Source organism: Eptesicus fuscus, chromosome 10 (genome assembly GCF_027574615.1).
Source record: "Eptesicus fuscus isolate TK198812 chromosome 10, DD_ASM_mEF_20220401, whole genome shotgun sequence".
In the NCBI taxonomy this organism is placed as follows: Eukaryota; Metazoa; Chordata; class Mammalia; order Chiroptera; family Vespertilionidae; genus Eptesicus; species Eptesicus fuscus.
In genome coordinates, this window is record NC_072482.1 from 24,740,791 (window position 1) to 24,761,158 (window position 20,368).

The window sequence follows — 20,368 nt, forward strand, 5'->3', positions numbered from 1 at the left end:
TTAGGGAATTGAGCAACCACAGTGGCCATCACAAAGACTGTTGGCCAGGGGACATGTTGTCCCCTTAATCACTCTTCTCCTGCCTTCCCAGAGGGCCATTTTATACTCTGGCTAGGCAAAGTTCTGGTCTCTTAAGGACTGGATTGAAATGGGTCCGGAGGATCTTCCAAGAGGAGGCGCACAGGTGAGGGAGAAGGGACAGCTAATGATGAGGAAGGATGTAGAAAACAAGGAGGGTTGTAAGAACTCAAAACCTGAGCTTCATAACATGGAGGCAGCCAGCTTGAAGGTGTCACAAATCTCTGAGGTCATGATATTACAGCACAGTGCAGTTGATGTTCATAATGCAGATACCTGCATCACCAGGAACTTACTGTATTTTCTGAGTTTATTCCCTTTGAGACAGTTTTCAAGCATTAGTAGTAATACGTGTACATTCCTGGGCCTCACTCTGAACCTATTGAGTCAGAATTGGAAGGTGGGGGTCTAGGAATCTTCATTTTGGAAAAATGCAAGGATAGACAAATCTCTGAACCACACTTTAAAGCATTGGTTTAGGGCAGTGGTCGGCAAACTCATTAGTCAACAGAGCCAAATATCAACAGTACAACGATTGAAATTTCTTTTGAGAGCCAAATTTTTTAAACTTCTTCTAAGGCCACTTCTTCAAAATAGACTCACCCAGGCCGTGGTATTTTGTGGAAGAGCCACACTCAAGGGGCCAAAGAGCCGCATGTGGCTCGCGAGCCGCAGTTTGCCGACCACGGGTTTAGGGGGAAAAGTGGGTCTGGTGTATTTTGGGATGATTTTCACCCAAAACGGTTAACGTATGACAAGGGCTCTGCTTAGAGAATTACCTCTACTCTAAAATACCCTTTGAATACTGTAGTTGAGGTTTGTTATTAAAGGTGTATAATTTTTCTTTAACAGAGTATATGACATGTATTTGTGTTCGTTTGGGACAACTTTGTAAAGCTGGTTATTAAACAATATTCTGTAGTATCACAACATTAGGGCCATTGTGAGGGTCCATTGTTGTATTGGGTTTAATGGGTTTATGTAGGAGTCTTTCACAAGAGCATTTGTGGCTTTTTCTCCAATGCTAGCATATATGGTACTCTTTTTCATTTTAAACTTTTAGTTTCATTTTAAACTAAACTCGTGAGAGGTTAGAGGAATTGTATCCTGCCCCCAGACACTATGACTGAAGTATGCTTGGAAACAAAATTCCCTGGCTCTTTAGGACAAATATTTCAGGTTCTTCCTGAGTATTGATATATTTGTGAATGGAGAGTACTTATCTTGATATTTTGTGCAAATATAAGTAAGAATGACACACAATTCTTTATGAACTACAGGCTTACTTTGAAAGTCACAGATGGAATCTGTTAAAATAAGATTTCAAAAATATTTTTTGTGATACTCTGGGATGAAGAATTGTATTGTAGCTTGTGACTAATATAAGCTTGTATTCAGTTGAAGTTTAATTCAAGTTTTATTTTAAATGTAGAGAATCTGTTATATCTTTAATCAGAATAAAAAATATACAATCAGTTTTGTGTATTCAGCTTGACACAACTTATATTTATTCCTGTTTTCAACTATAGGTTCAAAGATTTGATAGTTCTAAATGGACAGCTGAATTATATGTATCAAGTACAATTATAATATACTAGAGGCCCGTTGCAGAAAGATTCCTGCAATAGGGCTTCCTGCAGCGGTCTCCGCCTCCCTGCCTGCTTCCCTCCCCATTCTCCTGCTTCCCTCCCTTCTCCGCCACCCCGCTTGCTTGCTTCTCCGCAGCTTTGCTTCCTTCTGCAGCGCTTGGCTTCTTTCTACACTGTCTTCAGTACTTGCTCTGTGCCTGGATATGCAAATTAACCACCATCTTGGTTGTATTGATTTGCATACTCGCTCGTGATTGGCTGTTGGGCGGGGCTGGTGGACGTCGCGGAGGTACGGTCGATTTGCATGTTTCTCTTTTATTAGATAGGACTAGTAGAAACCTATTCAACATTCCCTCTGCCTTTGTAGTGATAACCTTAAATGACAGTGATACCTGAATTCTATTTTAAAATGCATTTAGAGACAGACTCTTCTACTTCTTTCTGTGACCCAATCTTATCCTCTAGATAATGCTTATCTAATTAAATAATAAACAGTTCCCTGGTTAACTTAAGATTAATTCAGATACAGAAAAGAGCATTATGATGTCATTTCTTGATTTATTCTGGTTTGGATTTCTTAGTTTGCTATTAATTAAGTTTTCTAATCTTTGATCCACATGATGGCACATCATTCTTTCTGTGGTTTGCAAAAATAGAATCTGAAACTAAACAGCATGCTGAAGGAAAGGAAAAATATAGATGTAGAGGTCCAAAATGACCCCTTTCATTTATATTTTATTGAAATTAACATTGAACTCAATTCGTAAGTGTACTGTTTGACTTCTGCAAAGCCAGTACACCTGTGTAAACAGTGCTCAAATCAAGAAACAGAATGTTACCCTAACAAAAACTTTTCATTTAGGTCTTTTTCTCTCATTTTCTGTTTAGTTTAGTAACATGACTCTTTTTTCAGCCATCTTTATGTCTTTCTTTGAAACTGGATATTTTAATTTACTCACAGAAAACTGTTTAGTCTAGAAGCCCATGACATGCTTTTTCACAGTGCTACTCTAGGTACAAAGGTATAAAAACTGCTGAGGCAACCTATCATAAACTTGAGAACAGCACATCAGCCTTGGCCAGTTTTGCTCCATGGTTAGAGCATCAGCCCTGGCTCTGAATGGTCACGGGGTTCAATTTTCGGTCAAGGACTCGTACCTCCATTGCCGATTTGATCTCCAGCCCCAGTTGAGGCATGTTGTGCAGGAGGCAACCAATCAACTTCAGTGTTTCTCCCTCTCTCCCTCCCTTCTCTGTTTCTCTCACTTCCCCCTCTATCCCTTCCACTCTCTAAAAATCGATGGGAAAAATATCCTTAGGTAAGGATTAAAAAAAAAAGGATAGCACATGAGATTTGTGTTTCAGCCAAGATTATTGGCTTAATGTTGAATCGTTGAACCTGTGGAAATAGTGAAAGAAACTGAGGTACAATTTCATAAATAACTTGAGCACATAGTTCAAGTGATATTTCACCAGCAGTAGAATGGGTCATAGGCAAAAAAAAATAGGATATCTTTTGTCTGGGTGTCTTAAGGGTTATAATTAGCTTAATAAAAATAATGTTGGAGCTCATAATATGCAAAGTCATGAATTAAGTACCTTGGAGCTACACCTATTAATTGGAAATACATTTTACCCAAAAATATCAGTATTTTAGTGTGGGACATGAAATAGGAGATGAGAACTATGTAAATAATCCTAGTAGAAAGTTCTTTTATAAAAAATACATGGTGCTATCACCAGAAATAAAAGTCCTTCAGTTTATTACTTTGCCATATGTAGTATTTGTATGTGTTTAAAAGGTTCTTTTGAGAAGAAATAAGGAAAGGCATCAGAATTAGAAAAGCAGTATTTTGTGTAGTTGTGGAAGATAAGATTTTTTTTTTTTTTTGCAAGTGGGAGAGGAAAGGATGGGCTAGATAGTATAGATCTTGAATTGTGGACTATATTTGAACTTAAAGTAGGCAATTGGGAACCATTTGAAATTTTTGAACTCGGCAGGACTGAAGAAGTAAACTATGCCTCTAACTTACCTATATGGAAAAAAAACCCAAATGAATTATTTAGAGTTTTAGATTAGATTTTTGCATATGTGGTTAAATCCATATTTGTTTTAGACTGAGGTAAGCTTTTTTGTGTGTATATCTTAGTGTATTGACAACACTTTCCAGTTAGTCGGCAATTGGTGTTTTGGATTTGTGTGAGAATCAATTTTCTAATAACAGAAATTAAACCTTTCTTTATTTAAAAAAAATTTGTTTTTAAACTTAGATTATTAATTCAACTGTGTTCCTAATCTTTTGCTTGTACCTGTGCTTCTGCTCCTAAATTGTGTGGCCTTGGAAGTAGAATACTGTGATTCGGTATTGGTACAGAGGAGATGAGAATGACGGTTTACTAGTTGATGTATGGAGCATATTCAGATAAAATACCTTGTAAATGGAGGACCACATGCATGTATACTTGTTAAGGATATAAGTAGTCATTATAAATATTAGAAATTATTTTCTCTTGGTCTTTGTGCTTTAAACATTACTTCTTTGGGGGAGTTAATTTATTTTTTGGTCACTGTTATGAGTTATTCAGAGTTGGGGATAATAGCAGGTAGTCCTTTTTCTCTTATTGAAAAGTATCTTATCTCAGAAATTTAGGTAATAAGCATGGATTTAAAAATATTATGTATTGACCTAGCCAGTTTGGCTCAGTGGATAGAGGGTCAGCCTTCGGACTGAAGGGTTCCACGTTCGATTCTGGTCAAGGGCACATGGCCCGGGTTGAGGGGGGGGGGTGCAGGAGACAGCTGATCAATGATTCTCTCTCATCATTGATATTTCTATCTCTCTCTCCCTCTCCCTTCCTCTCTGAAATCAATAAAAATATATATTAAAAAATAAAACACACCACTATTAAAAAAAATAATGTATATTTTGAACTACTTCAGAGTTGCATTGGGCACACAGCCAATTATGTGTTTAGAGAACCAGGTGTATACCTCACTTAGTTTTCTCATTTGTTAAATTGGATAATAGTAATTCAGTATCTCACCTTGTCAAGTAATTGTGAGGACTCAATAAAATCATGTGCATGAAAAGTTTAGCACAATCCTTATACAGGGCAGGATGACAAATGTTACTGATTAGTAGAAAAATAAATGGGGTACTAAAATGTTTTGATTCCCTTATTATGGTGGAAGTTTTTCTATATCCACTGTGGAAATTAGAGTATTTGTTTATAAAGTAATCTTTTCCTTTGGGGTACTTCTCTTTTCTTATTTTTCCACTCAGCCTCTCTGTCTCTTTGGAGGTCTCGGACACTTGTTGTCTTTCTACCATTCTATCACTTACAACTCCATAATTTTTTGTTGAGTAATGAATAGGTATCCTAAATGATTCCTGCTTTTTCTCACTTCTGGATTACCTATCCTGATTTCTTTTTATTCTTCTTAATTAATGTGAATTATATGAAGTTGCCATTGCTTAGTTGTGCATATCAGTCCAGTGATTCACTCCAGTAGTAAATTTCTGGTAGTTTTCTCTTGTCTGTTTTCATTTCTGCCTCCTACTATTTCTTGACTTATATTTTAATCCTGGCTCTGAATGGTCACGGGTTCAGAGATGAGAATGATGGTTTTTTGTGACCATTTTAAATTATTCTGTTTTTTCTGCCCATTCTACTTTTTGCTTTGTGCCTGTTACTTTCTTTCATCTCCCTTATTTCTTTACCTACTGTCTGTTTGTGGAACTTCTGTCCCTACCTCAGTTTTTCTGGTAACCTGAAGACTTTCTTGGCGTGCTATTTCTGTGGGCATGTAATAAAAATTTTTTAATGCCAATTTCTTGAATAGTGCAAACTCAGATAATTATATGAACAGTAGAAGCTATTTTTATCTCCTCTACTTCCTTCTTAGATTAATTGTATGATTTTGATGATCTTTATACCAGTGGTAGGTTTTAGTCTTAAAGCAGGTGATGTACCTCTGTTGACAATACATTGGAGAATTCTGTCCCTCTTTTCCTCCTTTTTAAACTTACATTTTTATAGCTTAGCAAAAATCCCAATTACTTTGTTACATGATACCTGCCCAAAAGTTTTGCTCTCTGGATCACTACCTACCTGCAAGAATAGTAATTTTCTGCTTGCAGAGAAGTTGTAGCCCAGGGAGAGAAACAAGCTATCTTTTAGACTGGATGCTTCTTTCAGGAAGAGGATCTTTAACTAGATCTTAGCTTCTGTCTCCAGACTCTAGAATCGTTTTCTGTTAGTTTTTCCATCGAATTAATCTCTTTGGCTTGCCAACAGTCAGCTTTCTCTATCCTAAGAAATCTTTCCTTCAGCCATATTCTCCTATGTTCCTTCCTCTTGTTATCAACATACTAGATTTTTTTTTTAATTTAAATTCTTCATTGTTTAAAGTATTACATAAATCTCCTTTTCCCCCCATTGACCTCTCTCCGGCCACCCCCATCGCCCCCTAGATTTTTTTTTAAAGAATACTTTCTACTCATGTCCTTTACTGCCTTATTTTCTGCTTAATTTTTAGAGAATGGCTTCTGTGCTCACTACTTTCTTGACAGTTGCTCTCTCAAAATCTTGTTGCCAAATTCAGTGACTTTTTTTGGTGTTTTGGGTCACATTTAGCATTGGTAACTTTTCATTGAGGTTCACTTTAGCTTCTTCGAATTTATGCATTCCTGATTCTTTTCCAATCTCTGATTACTCATATAGCTCTTTTTCCTGAATCCTAAAATTCTAGCATCTCCTCAAGAGCCTCCTTGAATTCTTCTTTGTCCTCTTTGCTTTTTTTCTTTGGTTACATCATAGTTTCAATTTAAAGCTACAGTTAATAGGCTTTTAGGGGAGCCACTCCCCAATCTCTATTCTCAGTTATTTCATATGTCCAGATTACAGGCCTGCATTTCCAGTTCTCTGCCAAATACCTCTGTGTACCATTGGCATATCACATCATTACGTGCAAAAGAATATCAGCATTGTGTTTCTGTATTCCAAATCTATATCAGTGGCATTAGTATCCTTCTAGTTACCCAAGCTTGAAACCTTAGGGGACCACTTTTTTACTTCTAGTTGTTGTTGGGATTTTGTTTGCCAATCTTTGTGCTTCCCACCCTCCTCTCTCCATTATACCCATATATTCTCTTCTATATGCACCACCACAATATTCTTGCTGTCACCACTACTTTAATTCTGCATTTTTATGTGTCTGGACTGGTTAATTATTCTGCCTTTCCACTCTTCATACTTCTTTATGTGATTTATCTTAAAGCACAAGTCTCATATGTTACTCCCATGTTAGTTTTTATTCTCTTTTGCCTATAGAATAAAATCAAGGCTTTTAAGCCAAGCATTCAAGGCCTGGTTCATGATAGAGTCAGTATAGATGGAAAGAAAGGATGGAGAAGAATTAGGTTTAATGTTTGACTCTATAGACGTGGGAGATAAAGCTGAGCTCTTGGTCAAAGAACTCCATGATTTTGAGTGTGGATATCTAACAAACCATTGATACCCATCACATTTGAAAAGTACTGGCTCATAATATCTGTGTCCTTATAGCCTGTTTCTGTATTAATTGACATAGTCCCAATACTCTTACCAGGGTTTAGGCTCCTCTTCCTAGGCCTCGCCATCATTTCTTTTTCTCGTCGTCATTTCTTTTTTTTAAAATATATATTTTATTGATTTTTCACAGAGAGGAAGGGAGAGGGATGAGAGTTAGAAACATCAATGAGAGAGAGACATCAATCAGCTGCCTCCTGCACACTCCCTACTGGGGATGTGCCCGCAACCAATGTACATGCCCTTGACCAGAATCGAACCTGGGACCCTTGAGTCCTCAGGCCGAAGCTCTATCCACTGAGCCAAACCAGTTAGGGCTAGTCGTCATTTCTTATTCATGTACACACTCTGAATACTTTTCTCTGCATCCTGATTATTTTCTGCCAGCCATACGGAATTCAGAGGAATTCTTGCCAATCCCAACAAACATTGTTTAAAATGCTAGTTTAGTTTGAATAACTCTTTATGACTTGTTAATTTGCTCAATTCTTTCCTAGGAAGGACCATTAAGACCTGTTCTTGAATATATTGATCTGGTCAGCAGTGATGATGAAGAGCCTGGCACCTCTCATAGTGATGTAAGTACATTATATTTGATTTGTATTTCTTTACTTCTGTCATTTACTAGGCATTCTCTAAAGAGAGTTATCAGATCAATGATGGTTGTGTTTTTTGCTTTAGATTATGGCCCATTTCTGTTAGGATGGGCCATATAGGTAGTCCAAGGAGTCCTTTGCCCAGAATATCTTCTACTTTTAGTTTTGTTTCTTCACTTTCACTGAGGGTGTGAAAGGATGACACGACACAGGAAAGTTCTAAGCCTTGGTGATGATATCTGATAAAAGGGAAATGGAATAAAAACTGCAAGCTTTTTGGCTCCTTATGTCCTTCTCCTTTCCTATTTCTCTTCAGGTGCCCTATAAAACTGGATCCTTTTCATCCAGAACCATGTAGACACAGAAAATTTATTTTATCTTGGAAGAAAGGATATGTGAAGATCCTTTAGAAAATGGCATGTAGGAAGGGTTATAGGTGATATATTTACTTTAGACATCATATCTTTTAACCTCTTCTATCCCCCATATTTGGAGTTTTCTCTCTTACTTGTGATTTTTTTGGTTGTGGGTTTAACCCTTTAATACTTTCCTTACTTTGAGAGCCAGAGTAGCTGAGCCCTTTGTAGCGCTCTTGTCCTACATTTGTTGTAGCCCAAATTGCTATTAATGGGCTATTTTCTTGGTGGATTACAGAACTCCTTGGTCTTGTTCAAGGTGGCCAGAAGCTTCTGCTCTGTAATAAAAGAGGATTGAGACTTGGACTTGGAATAAAAATATCTAGGTTTTAGTCTCAGCTTTACTCCTGATTAATTCTATGATTTTGGATAAATTAAGTAGCTTTTTAAACTTAGTTTCTTTATCAAATAAAAATAGTACCTACCTCACAGGGTTGTTGTGAGGATGAAATGAGGTAACAAAAATATATTTGAGCTCTTTGAAAACTACAAACCATAAAGTAGGACTATGCAACTGGAAAGTTTTGTTATTCGTGGAGAGTGAATGGGAGAATTTTTAAAGGGGCTTAAAAGTGATTCTACAATGGAGGACTTTTTAAAAAAAACTTTTTTTCCCCTCAGTGGGACTTACCCTGAGTGTTCTCTGCAGTTATTAGCTCCTTCTTATTGTCTTAACTATATTGTATGGGATTTTTTTTTTTAAATTGTTATCACCAATGGTCTTATCACCTCTTATCCTAGCATGGGACCAAGCAGCTGGCTAGGATGGCACCACTTGAACTGGGCTTGTTTATATTCTCTTTTTTCAGGGACAGAGTGCCAGATTAATGCCAGTAGTTGGTATTGGGTCTTTGGGAAAGTGAAGCTTGTGGAATTGATTCTTGTGATCCCTTGCTGACCAATAGTGGATTGCATCATTCATTATTTTAATTATAGTAATTTTTAAAAATTGAATTCTACTTACTGGACATGCATCTCTGCACTTGAAAGTTAACATATTAAAAGCATTTTTTTTTCTTCCTTGGTTTTCTTGTTCATGTGGATAACCCAGAGAATGCCTGAGTCTAAGGTGCCATCCTCTGAGAATCATCGCCCAGAAATGTGCTCTAGCTGCAATGTTCCTCTTCCCATTGGAGACAACAGCTCCTCTGGGAGTTGTACCAGCAGTCCACAGAGGATAGTTTCTCAACCTTCTTCTGTTGAGAACCCATTGGAGAACCAAAAAAATGATCAAAATAATTCAGATTTTAAGATCTCTGAGACAGATACACTTAAACCATCACAAAATTATCAGAATCTGCCTTCATCTCCACTTCTGGTCCCCCAAGAGTCTTTGGCCTCTTCACAGGTCAAGGAGGATTTACCTCCAGAGTCTTCAGCTTCACAGCATGGACAGGATGCCATCCTCTATCTCCAGACACAAGTGGCTGAGATGTCCCGAGTGATACGTGATCTGCAGTCCAGGAGTTGTTTCAGATTTCATCATTCTAGGCCAAGTGAGAACTCCTCAGTTCCTTGGGACATCACCTCCAAGGAAGAGAATTTATCCCCAGTTGAAGAAGAAGTAGACTGCAAATCCCCCTCAGCTGATGACAAAGGACAGCCAGCTGATCCCAGTCAGACCAGTTTCACAGGTCTTTTGAAGAGAATGGAACAGAGAGGTGTTATAAAGAGAGTAACATTACAATCTGAAGCAGAGTCATGTGACGGGAAACCTGATTATGTGACTTCTAAAAAACGTCTGGTTCCTCCGCTGCATCCTCTTCTGAGAATTGCCACCACTGAGGTTTTTAAAGACCCTGCTGATTGCCATCCTTCTTCTTTCATGGGACACAGGGTATATCCTGTGGCCAAGGATACCTCTCCTTTTCAACCAAATCCTCCAGCTGAGGGTCCCATTGTAGAAGCATTAGAGCATAGCAAAAGAGGAAGCACAACATCTCTTCTAGACTCTACCTCAAAGGAAATGGAGGTCATGGGTTGTAGATTTTACCATGCTGCTTCCATTGCAGCCCGAGCTGCTAGCTACATGGCCTATATGACTCAATATCAGCGTAAACTCTGGGAAGACATGGAGGATCTGGTCCATGACCCAGAGTTTGATCGTGGAAAAGCAAGATGTATAATATCTGATGGTATGGATGCAGGCCTTTGGCAGCTTTGTACTACTAGGGACATAATGGACTCTGTAGTCAGAGTTATGGCAATGGCAGTAGACTACAGAAGGCAAGCCTGGCTCCGACTTACATCTCTCACTAAGAAAACCCAGGAGAAGATCTCACACTTGCCCTTTGATGGCACTTCCCTCTTTGGACAAGATGTGAATGCTGTTGTTGCAGAAGAAAACAGTATAAAAGAAAATGACTATAAAGACCACAACAAATATTATAACCAACATCGATACTTTTATAGTCATGATCAGAAAGCACATTATCACAATAGAGGGTACTCCAAAGGGGATTGGTACAAACCCCGAAACCACCCCTATAGATACAGAAAAAAGGGAGAATCTCCAGAACGCCATGGGTACAAGAATTAATAGCCTGTTTGTTTAGCAGTATAGCCATCCAACATCCCAAGTATTTTACTTGCTCTTCCTGACTTAAACAGATCTACATGTAGGAGGTCACCTCAAAAACTGAATGCATGTATGGAATTGCTTTAGCTTACATTTAAATTCTAGACTGTTGGAATGAAGTATATAATAAAATTATGCTTTTGACCAAGTGAGCAGTGGAGACTTTTCATCTAAGTAGGGTTGGACAAAGATTTACCCATTATTTCTGATTCAAAGTAAGTACAGAGGAAGGTACTCAGGAATCGGAATCCTCTTGTGATCAAAGAAAAACATAAAGATTTATTCCTCAGGAAAATCTTGCTGGTAAATTGAGGACCAGCAGATTTATGGCCTGGAAATAACCCACTACTTACCAGATCTCTGTTTAACACAGAGGCAAATCCTTCATTTTTAGGTTATCAGTGCTTCCTTGTTCAGGCTTTGCTTGTCAGATCTTTACAAAATGACAAATCTTTTTATATCAGGATGAACTCACTGAGTGCATACAACTCAAGCTCTGTGAGACTTCAAAATCAACCATGAAGCTGTATATCAAGAACTGGAATTCAAGTCAAATTTTGCCAAATCTAGTTTGCTTCCAGTGGGATGACTAGATGTTACAGGCTTACAGTGGGCACCAGCTGGAAAAAGACTTTTCTACCTATAATGTCTAGAAATTTCACAGTTAACTATCTTCATCAAGACTGATTGCTATCATACCATTACCACTCCAAGTTACATATGAGAGCATTCTTAGTTGTTGTCACTTATAAGCATCTGACCTATCAAACTCGTATCAATCACCAAGCTGTGAGACCCAGTAATGGTGTTCTCTCAGGATAATCTGGACCTTTCACCAAGATGACCTTCTTAAACCCACCTTCTAAACAGTTAAATTTTTTAAGCTTGATAATTCATCACACTTTAAATACAAAACAAGATATGTATATTAGTGACTGGAAATAAAGGATGTTACACCATCCAGGCATGCAAATCTGAACTCTTAAAAGAGCAAGAATTCCAAACATGCCTGACAATCCAGTTCTCTTACTGTATTAAAGAGGAATGCCATCAATTGATGCTATTGAGAAATCCATAAGTTTTAGACTATAAATGTTGATGTAGTAAAGAGAACATCTCACACAGTTCTGTTTCTGGATATCTATTTAAATGATATATCCTTAAAGATTTCTTAAAAATCTGAAATCAAGACTTCAGTGACATGTTCTTTGTTTATTGTTCCCTTAACCTAGTCAGACTTTTACCATGAGAGACGACCTTGGTTTAATTAATAGTTATCCACCATCCTGGAACTAGCAGCAGATACCTCAAATACATGTCTCACAGTATCTTTTCAATCTCAAGGGAGTGGCTGTACTGTATACCAGCCCTTAGATCCTTGTCTTCGCAGCATGACTTCAGAAATGGAGAAAATTGTCAAGTTTGAGGGGTCTGAATACATGACCCAGTATTACTTGCTTGGCAGCCAAAATAGTTTTTTTTAATTGACAGACTTATAACTTTGTAACTTGTTTGTCAAACATCTACATCTTTTTATCTGCTTGATTGAAATATTTTGGGTCTACTGTTAGTGGAATATAACAGTTTTAGGATTCATGTGGTTTCAATTTCTTGCCATATTTCTTGCACAATGGTAATTGACGGTTTTCCTGGAGCCCCACTTTTTAATAATTTATTGCAATCTCATTCTTTCTCTCCATCATAACCATATTCAGCACCATAATTGTGCTATAGAGGTTGAAGAGGCAAAAAATCCCTACTTGAAAGAAGTTATTTACTTAGATACTTTGAGCGTATTGTTTTAGTCCTATTTGTAGATTAAGTCTAAACTACAGTCTTGAGATCATCATCTTGCAAGTTTGGTCATATCTACGGTTCATATTTACCTTTATATTTCTGAATTTCCACAAAGTTTTACTTCTACTACTTTAGATCCATGCCAGTGCTATAGGAACTGTCTTTCAAATTGAACTCTAGAAGAGCATTAATTAACTGCCTATAAAGAAACAGGGGCCTAAGAAATCATACAAAGATTTTAATAATACATGATATGTACTACACCAATAAAGTAGTCTTATGTGCCATCAACATGGGACTACAGTTTCTTCTGTGAAAGGACTAGTCACTGGAGAGAGAGAGAGACCTTGGAATTGTTCTGTATGTCTGCACATAGGTGTTCCAAATTAGCTAAGGCTACTTCAGACTGCTCCCACTTTTCCTTTCCTTCCTTGAATTAAATTCTCGGCTACAAACTTGATTTTTGAGGTACTCTTATTTTCCAGAAACCAAGCCAAACTAAATGATGCTTGAAGTATGATTTTCTGAAATTGTGTTGGCACTTCTGCTTAATATGCTCCTCCTTTGTAATTTTTTATTGTGGTTAAAAGAAGACAACCTAAAATTTACCACCTTAACCATTTTTAAGTGTATAGTTCAGTAGTAGTGTTAGCTATATGTACATTGTTGTGAGTAGCTCCTCCTTTCTTAAATATTTCTAAAACAGCATTGCTATTCTCTTTCTCCTATGTTAATGTTGCTCAGTAATAAAGCTGAAAACATTGCTTTATCACTCTCTAATTGCTATGTCCAAGTCTCTCCAGGGGATTTTCCTACAAGTAAAAAGGTATTTAGAAATTACTGAATTTTGGTAATCAAGTAGGTAACCTCTGAAGGGATTTGACAATTGAGTGGGGATAGGGTCAAGATGCTATAGAGTTGGGACAGTTTGTAGTTATAGATTAGTTTCTTGTCTACAGAAGAAACATCCTTAACCTGTTTGATTTTCGTTATTTTAAAATCTTTCCCTGACATACTTGAATGATGATGGTGTTATGAAACTAAAAATGAGGACTTAGTCCGGAGACAACCCCAGTAGCGTATGGAACTCATAATTAGATAAGTTTTCATATTGTGCCTGTGATGTGCAGAGCCTGTGACAAAATTCTCCATTAGGCTAACCTCTTACGTTTAAACACTTTTAGGTTTTCTGGGAGGCCTTGGAATAATTGTAAGTTAATAATTTGGTATTCTCAAAAGGAATGTATCTAATGATCCTTTTTCTTCAAAATGTTATTTCTTGACTAGACATAAAATATATGTGGACACAATATGATTTCTTGTACTTACTGTGTATGGAGAAATACCGTTTCCATTAATTGTTATATGAAGTGCCTTTTTAAATTTCACACATGTTTAAAAGTTAACATTTTGATGTCTTGCATATGTTGCTGGTGGTAAGTGAATTTTGTACAGTGATTTTTAATCTTGTAGTTTATTCATTTGTACAATTAATTGCACTATCTAAATGTACTCTCCTTCTGAATGTTTTTTTTTTATAGCACTGTTTATCCATTTCAGAAGGTTGTAGGGTATGTCCCTCCTTTATTTAAATAACTTCACAATAGTACATTTTAGTTAATAGTGATTGGCTCAGTATTTTGGGCATTAAGGCAACTTTGTTTTCTATCTGTAGATTGTAGGCTTTCTGATTGAGTCATTTGTCTCCTATCTAGCCATGGTAACACAACTTATATTTGACATTAGGAAAAAGTAGTAAATTTGCTGACACTTTATCTATTTTTTCTTAAGACTGTGTGACAGCTTCCTTATCATTGTAATGGCAATTTAAACTTTTAAAAATTGTGTGGCAGCTTCTTTATCAGTATAATTTCATTATTTACTTAGTCCTCAAAATTGCATTTGAGAGGAGCATAAACTCTTTCAGGCTACTTGGATACTATTTAGTATATCACATTAGTACTGTACTGAGTAATCTGATGAGTAATGTCTTTGAGGTCCCAATACATACAGGATAAACTCTCAATTACCAAATACAAGGAGGTTGGAATAGGCACAGTCCAGAATCCCTTCTAGTTATAAAATTGGATACAGAGTTGAATGACATGATGAACAGCATTAAATGCCACATTCAGTATTTTTGAGGATGTAATTGATTGGGATTCTAATGAAGGGCCGAAATTATGGATTAGATCTTTGTAGAAAGAGTTTTAAAGATTGCAATAACTGAAAACTTTTTTAAAAATGTGAGGCATATTTTGCCCGTGATTTGCACTATTTAGGTTCCCTCATATTTTGAAATTTATAATTTTTTACCTAAAGTTAACCACAAGTCCAATTGTCATATCTGTATGCATCGGCCAGATCCATTCTATATAGTTTTTCATTAGTGGATACACTTAACAAAAATATACAGGTGGAAGTTATCAGTAAGCTGATGATCACTGCATTGAATGAAAATATTTTAGTTGTTTTTTTCAGATAGAACAAGTTTTGTAAGCCATTAAAATGTCCTTAACGGAATTTCCCTTCCTTGGTGAATGATGAGAATATTGTTTTATTAAATCTTTTTTCTCTTATTGATTAGTGGAATGATATTTTTGTACTACTTGGTCTTTTCATTTGCTTGATTTTATATAATGAAAACTTTTTTATAGTAGTGTTTGATACCATTGAAGTATCTTATTACTGGAAGTTATGTTTGCTTCCAGTTGGCTATCACTGGAAGCAATCACAGTCCAACCATGACCTTTTGATGGTAGCATATCAGTTAGTTCATTCTTTGTATTGATCTTTTCTTCTTCTTTATGTAACACCTCTTTCTACAGTGGTATCTGATTTTCTCTTAATCTCTTTGATGTAGATTATATTTTTCATTCTACCCATAGAATTAGCCAGGATTTTGATGTGGCTTTATGTTTGTATTTTTAAATATAATGCCTTCAGCATTATTGTAAGAGATTTTCTAGTTTTCTCTTATAATGTCTTTAAAAAAAAAGTAGTGAGTCCAGTCTCTTAAACTACTCTCTATCTGTTGAACCTTCATTGGTTTTTAACGCTTTCTTGTTTAATGGTAGTATTATTTTCTCATTTCTATATATTCTTCATACAAATGTATTATTACATATAGCTTATGGTCAGTTGCATCTTTTCTCTGTATAAAGATTTTAGTCCCTTCACCATGAATTTATAGTACAGTTCTGAGATATGTACTGTATCTTAAAGTTAGCTAGTTTTCTCTAGGTCTTAAGGGCTTTACTGGTTTTGTTGAGGTAACTGTCCATTTCAAATGGTCTATTAGACTTTCTGATGCCTTGTTAAGAATTCAACAAGAGTTCTCAGGTTGTCTGTACTTTTAGGACTTAGGAGCTCTCTCAAGTTGTATTGAGTTTTCAAATATTCCTGAGTATATTCCTTGGTAGAGGTGAAGTAAGTGCTTTATATCTTGTAATAATTTAAAAAATTTTCCTCTGACCTTAAATATTTCAAGGGTTAGTATGAGTTTTGTTAGTTGTCCCTTTGTAAGACTAACTTTGAGATGCTATTTTCCCCCAGGAGCTATCCTATGCTTTCTGTTGTTGTTTTCCCCCCTGGCCCATAAGAGTGGTTCTATCACAGCATTCAGTTTTAAGGGCTATAATTAGACCTCTTGTTAACTCCCATTTTTATTTATGATGACTATGTTTCACAATACTTTCATTTATAATGTAGTAATGTGCTGAAATAACTAGTTGGTTTGTGGTCAGCTTTATCTGTACTTATTTTAATTAGTAATGCAACAATGATATAAATGATGGGGGAAAACAATTTTTGTCACCAGTTTTAAATTTTCAGTTCTATTTTTAAAACATTTATTTACATTAAGCTTCATGCTGTTAGGTGTGCAGACCATTCCTTTCTCTATTGGGTAGAATACAGTTAATTTGAAATAGTCTCATTTCGAATCTGAGCACAGAGTTGCATGCATGTTGGTCTTTGTTTAATAGCTTGTAACAGCACCTATTTTACTTTTGGCAAAAATATATTTTGATAGATCTTGGAAGCACCTTGATAGCCTTGAGTCTAATTGTCATCTGCCTGAGAAGGAAGTAGAGGAGAGAAACTTCACTTACAGAACTTATATTTACTAGACTGCTAGTTGCAAGGCACTTGAGGTAGACGTTCATCCTTATTTTGCAGATGAGGAAATGAAACTTACCAATAAGCCACTTGCTCAAGCAGTGGAACTGAGTTTTGAATTCTCTTCCTTCATAGTCTCAAGTCAACATTCTACTAGGCTGCCTCCCTGTGTTTTTCAAGGTCCCACTCAGATCTTACCTCTCTGATTAGCTAATTTGAGATACACTAATCTTTGTCTTCCATGATATACATTAATCTTTGATATATACTAGTATTTGTAATTGTCTGTACTCTCAACCCTTAGTATTTGATGCCTTATATTAACTAATTCCTGGTTATTTCGCTTGTCAGATAAAAAACCCTAACATCTTAGTTTTCCCATTGAAGTTTTACTGTACTAGACTAAGATTATTCTTGATGCATAGTCATTGGCTTCTCTTTCATATGTTCCTTATTTGCATCGTATTTATTTTCAGCACTGATTGTTTAAGTCAGGGGTGGGGAAAGTCTGGCCCTGGGGCCACATAAGGCTATGAAATCATTTGGTCTGGCTTTGCCAAGGCATTAGGGGTGAATTAATTAAATGTTTGACCAAATAAAGCAGGCTAATTTTTAAGTTGGTAATTTTGTATGGCCCGAGACATCCAAATGGCCCGTGGCAGAAAAAAGGTTCTCCACCCCAGGTTTAAGTAATGGTTCTTACTGCTTTTTTTTTCCTTTGTTCTATCTCTTTTGTTTGTTACACCCATTTTGTTTGAGATATACACTTAAACATTTTTTTTACTGGTAACTTGAGGATAATTGGCTTAATGGAAAGAAGGTAGAATGATGCAAAGCACATGGTATTTGAATTCCAAACACCTTGACCTGAGTATTAACAAGTCACTTATTTTCTGAGCCTCTGTTTTTCTACTTTCAAGTGAGGTAATGCCTAGAAGTACTTTGAAAACTCGAAAGCCCAATATAGAGTTTCTTCAGTAGTTCTGCTATTTCTGTCCATATTGGTAGATTTCTTGTTACTGTGGAATGGTATTGGATATAAATACAGATACACTTTTAGATGTATTTAATAGCATGTAATAGTTTCGTGTCATCAGATCATGTTCCTCTTGTTTTCACTTTTTTATGGCTGAATTCAACTATATTGCAAGCCCAGCAATGGACTGTCATTGAAAGACATTTAAAGTAAAATAGTCTCTTTTCACAAGAGCAAGCTAAGAAATGTTCATAATAAACAATAAGAAAAAATTAAAGAGAATGTAGAATGAAGAGCTAGGATATGTAGGTACGTGTACACAATTTTTAATGGATGGTATTTTGTCATTTTGTGTCAGTGTTGAAAACAATAATCTTTTTATTTGTTAAACATCTCTTTCAATAATTGCCATGTGCAGGCGAATGTCTGGGGATGCTGGGAGTTAACACATTGTGGACCAGTAGTTTTATTGCTAGCTATACCCAGTGGCCAGATAAGTTTCTATTGAACGAGTACAAAAAATGTTTTACAAAAATGTTAAAGGCACGCTTTAAAATTAAATACCCATTGCGTTTTGAAGTTATTTATTACATGTGCTTACAAGCTAATACCTTTTTAAAGTATGATTGGCCATGAGCCTTAGAACAGAAGGCATGAGAATTCTCGTGATCCGTCTGCAATGTGTTAAGAGATGTTATATTAAGAGAAAGGAATACCAATACAGTGTAATTATCCTGTTTAGAGGAATGCCTGTGATGAAGTTGGGACAAAAGAGAGATTCATCTGGAGGGTCAAGGAAGCTTTTCTTACCAAATTCTTGAGCTGCAGTTTGGAACACGATCAGAAAAGTGTTAGTTGGACTAGTGGAGAATAGGAGCAAGGCCAGGATTTTGATATGGCTTTATCGGGTGAAGGAATCAGTGTGTGCAGGGCATGGGAACATTGTGTTTCTGGTTTCTGAATTGTAAGAAACGGCCCTTAAGAGGCCAGAATTGGAGGAGATTAAGCTGAAGGAAGAGGATACATTACCCATGAAAACATTGGTTCCTATCTATTCAGAGTACACTGTTTGTGTAGCCTTTACTTGTAGAAAGTAAAGTCTGTCTAGAGGTTGATTTGTACTGTAGTCCACTGTAGACATCTAGAGCAATTATTTTTCTTCCTGAGCTGAGCCAAAGGAGAGCTCTCAATCAGTGCACCCCTAGCCCTAGGGACAGCTCAAGCATTGAAATAGAACTGAGATAGTGGTAGAGAATAGCTTTGAAGATAAACAGGATAATGTCCCTGAAGGTGAATGTGACATCCCATTATGGGTGTATAGTTGCATACTTTAGGATCGTCTATTGGCAGTATATCCTCAGAGTAGCTAAACGTGGGTAATTTCCCTGTGTGTTGGCTTACAGATCATTTGTGGGTGGACTTGGGGAAAATGAAGAAATTTCTTTAAAAAGTTGCTTCATTGTAGTTATGAGGTATTGTATTGAAGGAAGGACCTGTGAACTTCGTGCAAGTGTTATCTCCAGCAGCACACAAAACACATTTTGTCAACTTCCTGTTGGTTTTTTTCTCTAGTTTGATTTTCTTGCTGCTGTTGTCACTTTCACCTATTCTCTCTGCATAATTCATCCTTTTTTTTTCCTGTGCCAGAGGTAGAGCAGTGGCACTCAGGATTAAAATGATGTAACTCTGCTTTGCTTTGCTTTATATTCAGAGATATTTTTTAATTCCTTTAAGTTCCAAAGTTACATTTATTTATTTATTTTTGTCCTATACTGAAGGAGAATCAAAGTCATCCTTCCTAGGAGGGATTTTTATACATATAGATATTGGCAGTTTACCCAAAAGACAATACAGGAAGAATCTTATTTAACAGGCTCAATAGTACTAGCCTTTTTAACTTACTAAATTACTTTACAGAATGGGGTATAGCTGTATGTATGTTTTAAAATTTGTTCATATAAAGTAGATGAAAAAAATATAAAGTAGATGTTCTGTGTACTTTGTATTTGTAAACAATAACCATTTGGAGTAGGAAGGAGATTGCTTTGTACAAAAGGCTTGTTTCCTGGTTCCAAAGCTTTGCTGCTGGAGATGGTAAATAAATATTGTACTGCTTTGCTGTGTTTATTTCTTCTGCTTTATCTGTATTTGAATATAAAATTCTTGAGGAAAATTGTTGCTTTTCAAAATGTTTTTTGGGATGTGACTTGAGTTCATGATTTGGGCAGAAGAAACTTCTGGTAAACAGCACTTCTAGGGGTGCAAACTTCAGACCAAACTATGGACCAAAGCTTTAGGATGGGCAATTTAACTTTGTATGAAGTAATGCAATTTCTGGAATTCTGTTCAAGTGCGCTAGTCAGGTGGATAATACAATTTGCAAAGTTAATTTATGCCACTTTTGCAGTTAGTTGGTTGCTCCGTTGAGCTTTTTTAAAATTGGGATCCCTTACATAGAAGATAAAGATGTGGGAGGGAATAGTCATCCTCCAATTGGTGCTCCTCTGACTAATCAGTGCCAGCTGACACTCAAAGATATCCTATATAATAAAAGGCTGATATGCAAATCGACCGAAGAGCGGAGCCACTGGTCACTATGATGCGCACTGACCACCAGGGGGCAGATGCTCAACGCAGGAGCTGCCTCC

General features: G+C 36.5%; 1 protein-coding gene across 3 annotated transcripts in view; it reads left to right on the top strand.

Moving 5' to 3' along the window:
• ZNF451 (zinc finger protein 451) overlaps positions 1–20,368 on the top strand; it is a 78,812-nt gene that overhangs the window by 941 nt on the left and 57,503 nt on the right. For 2 of the 3 annotated variants that reach the window (XM_028147335.2, XM_028147383.2), the window contains one exon: positions 7,736–7,816. In XM_028147335.2, coding sequence (XP_028003136.2) covers positions 7,736–7,816 — 81 coding nt within the window. Of the gene's footprint in view, positions 1–7,735; positions 7,817–9,301; positions 11,947–20,368 lie in introns of those variants that run through there. The other variant, XM_028147613.2, reaches the window with a different exon arrangement.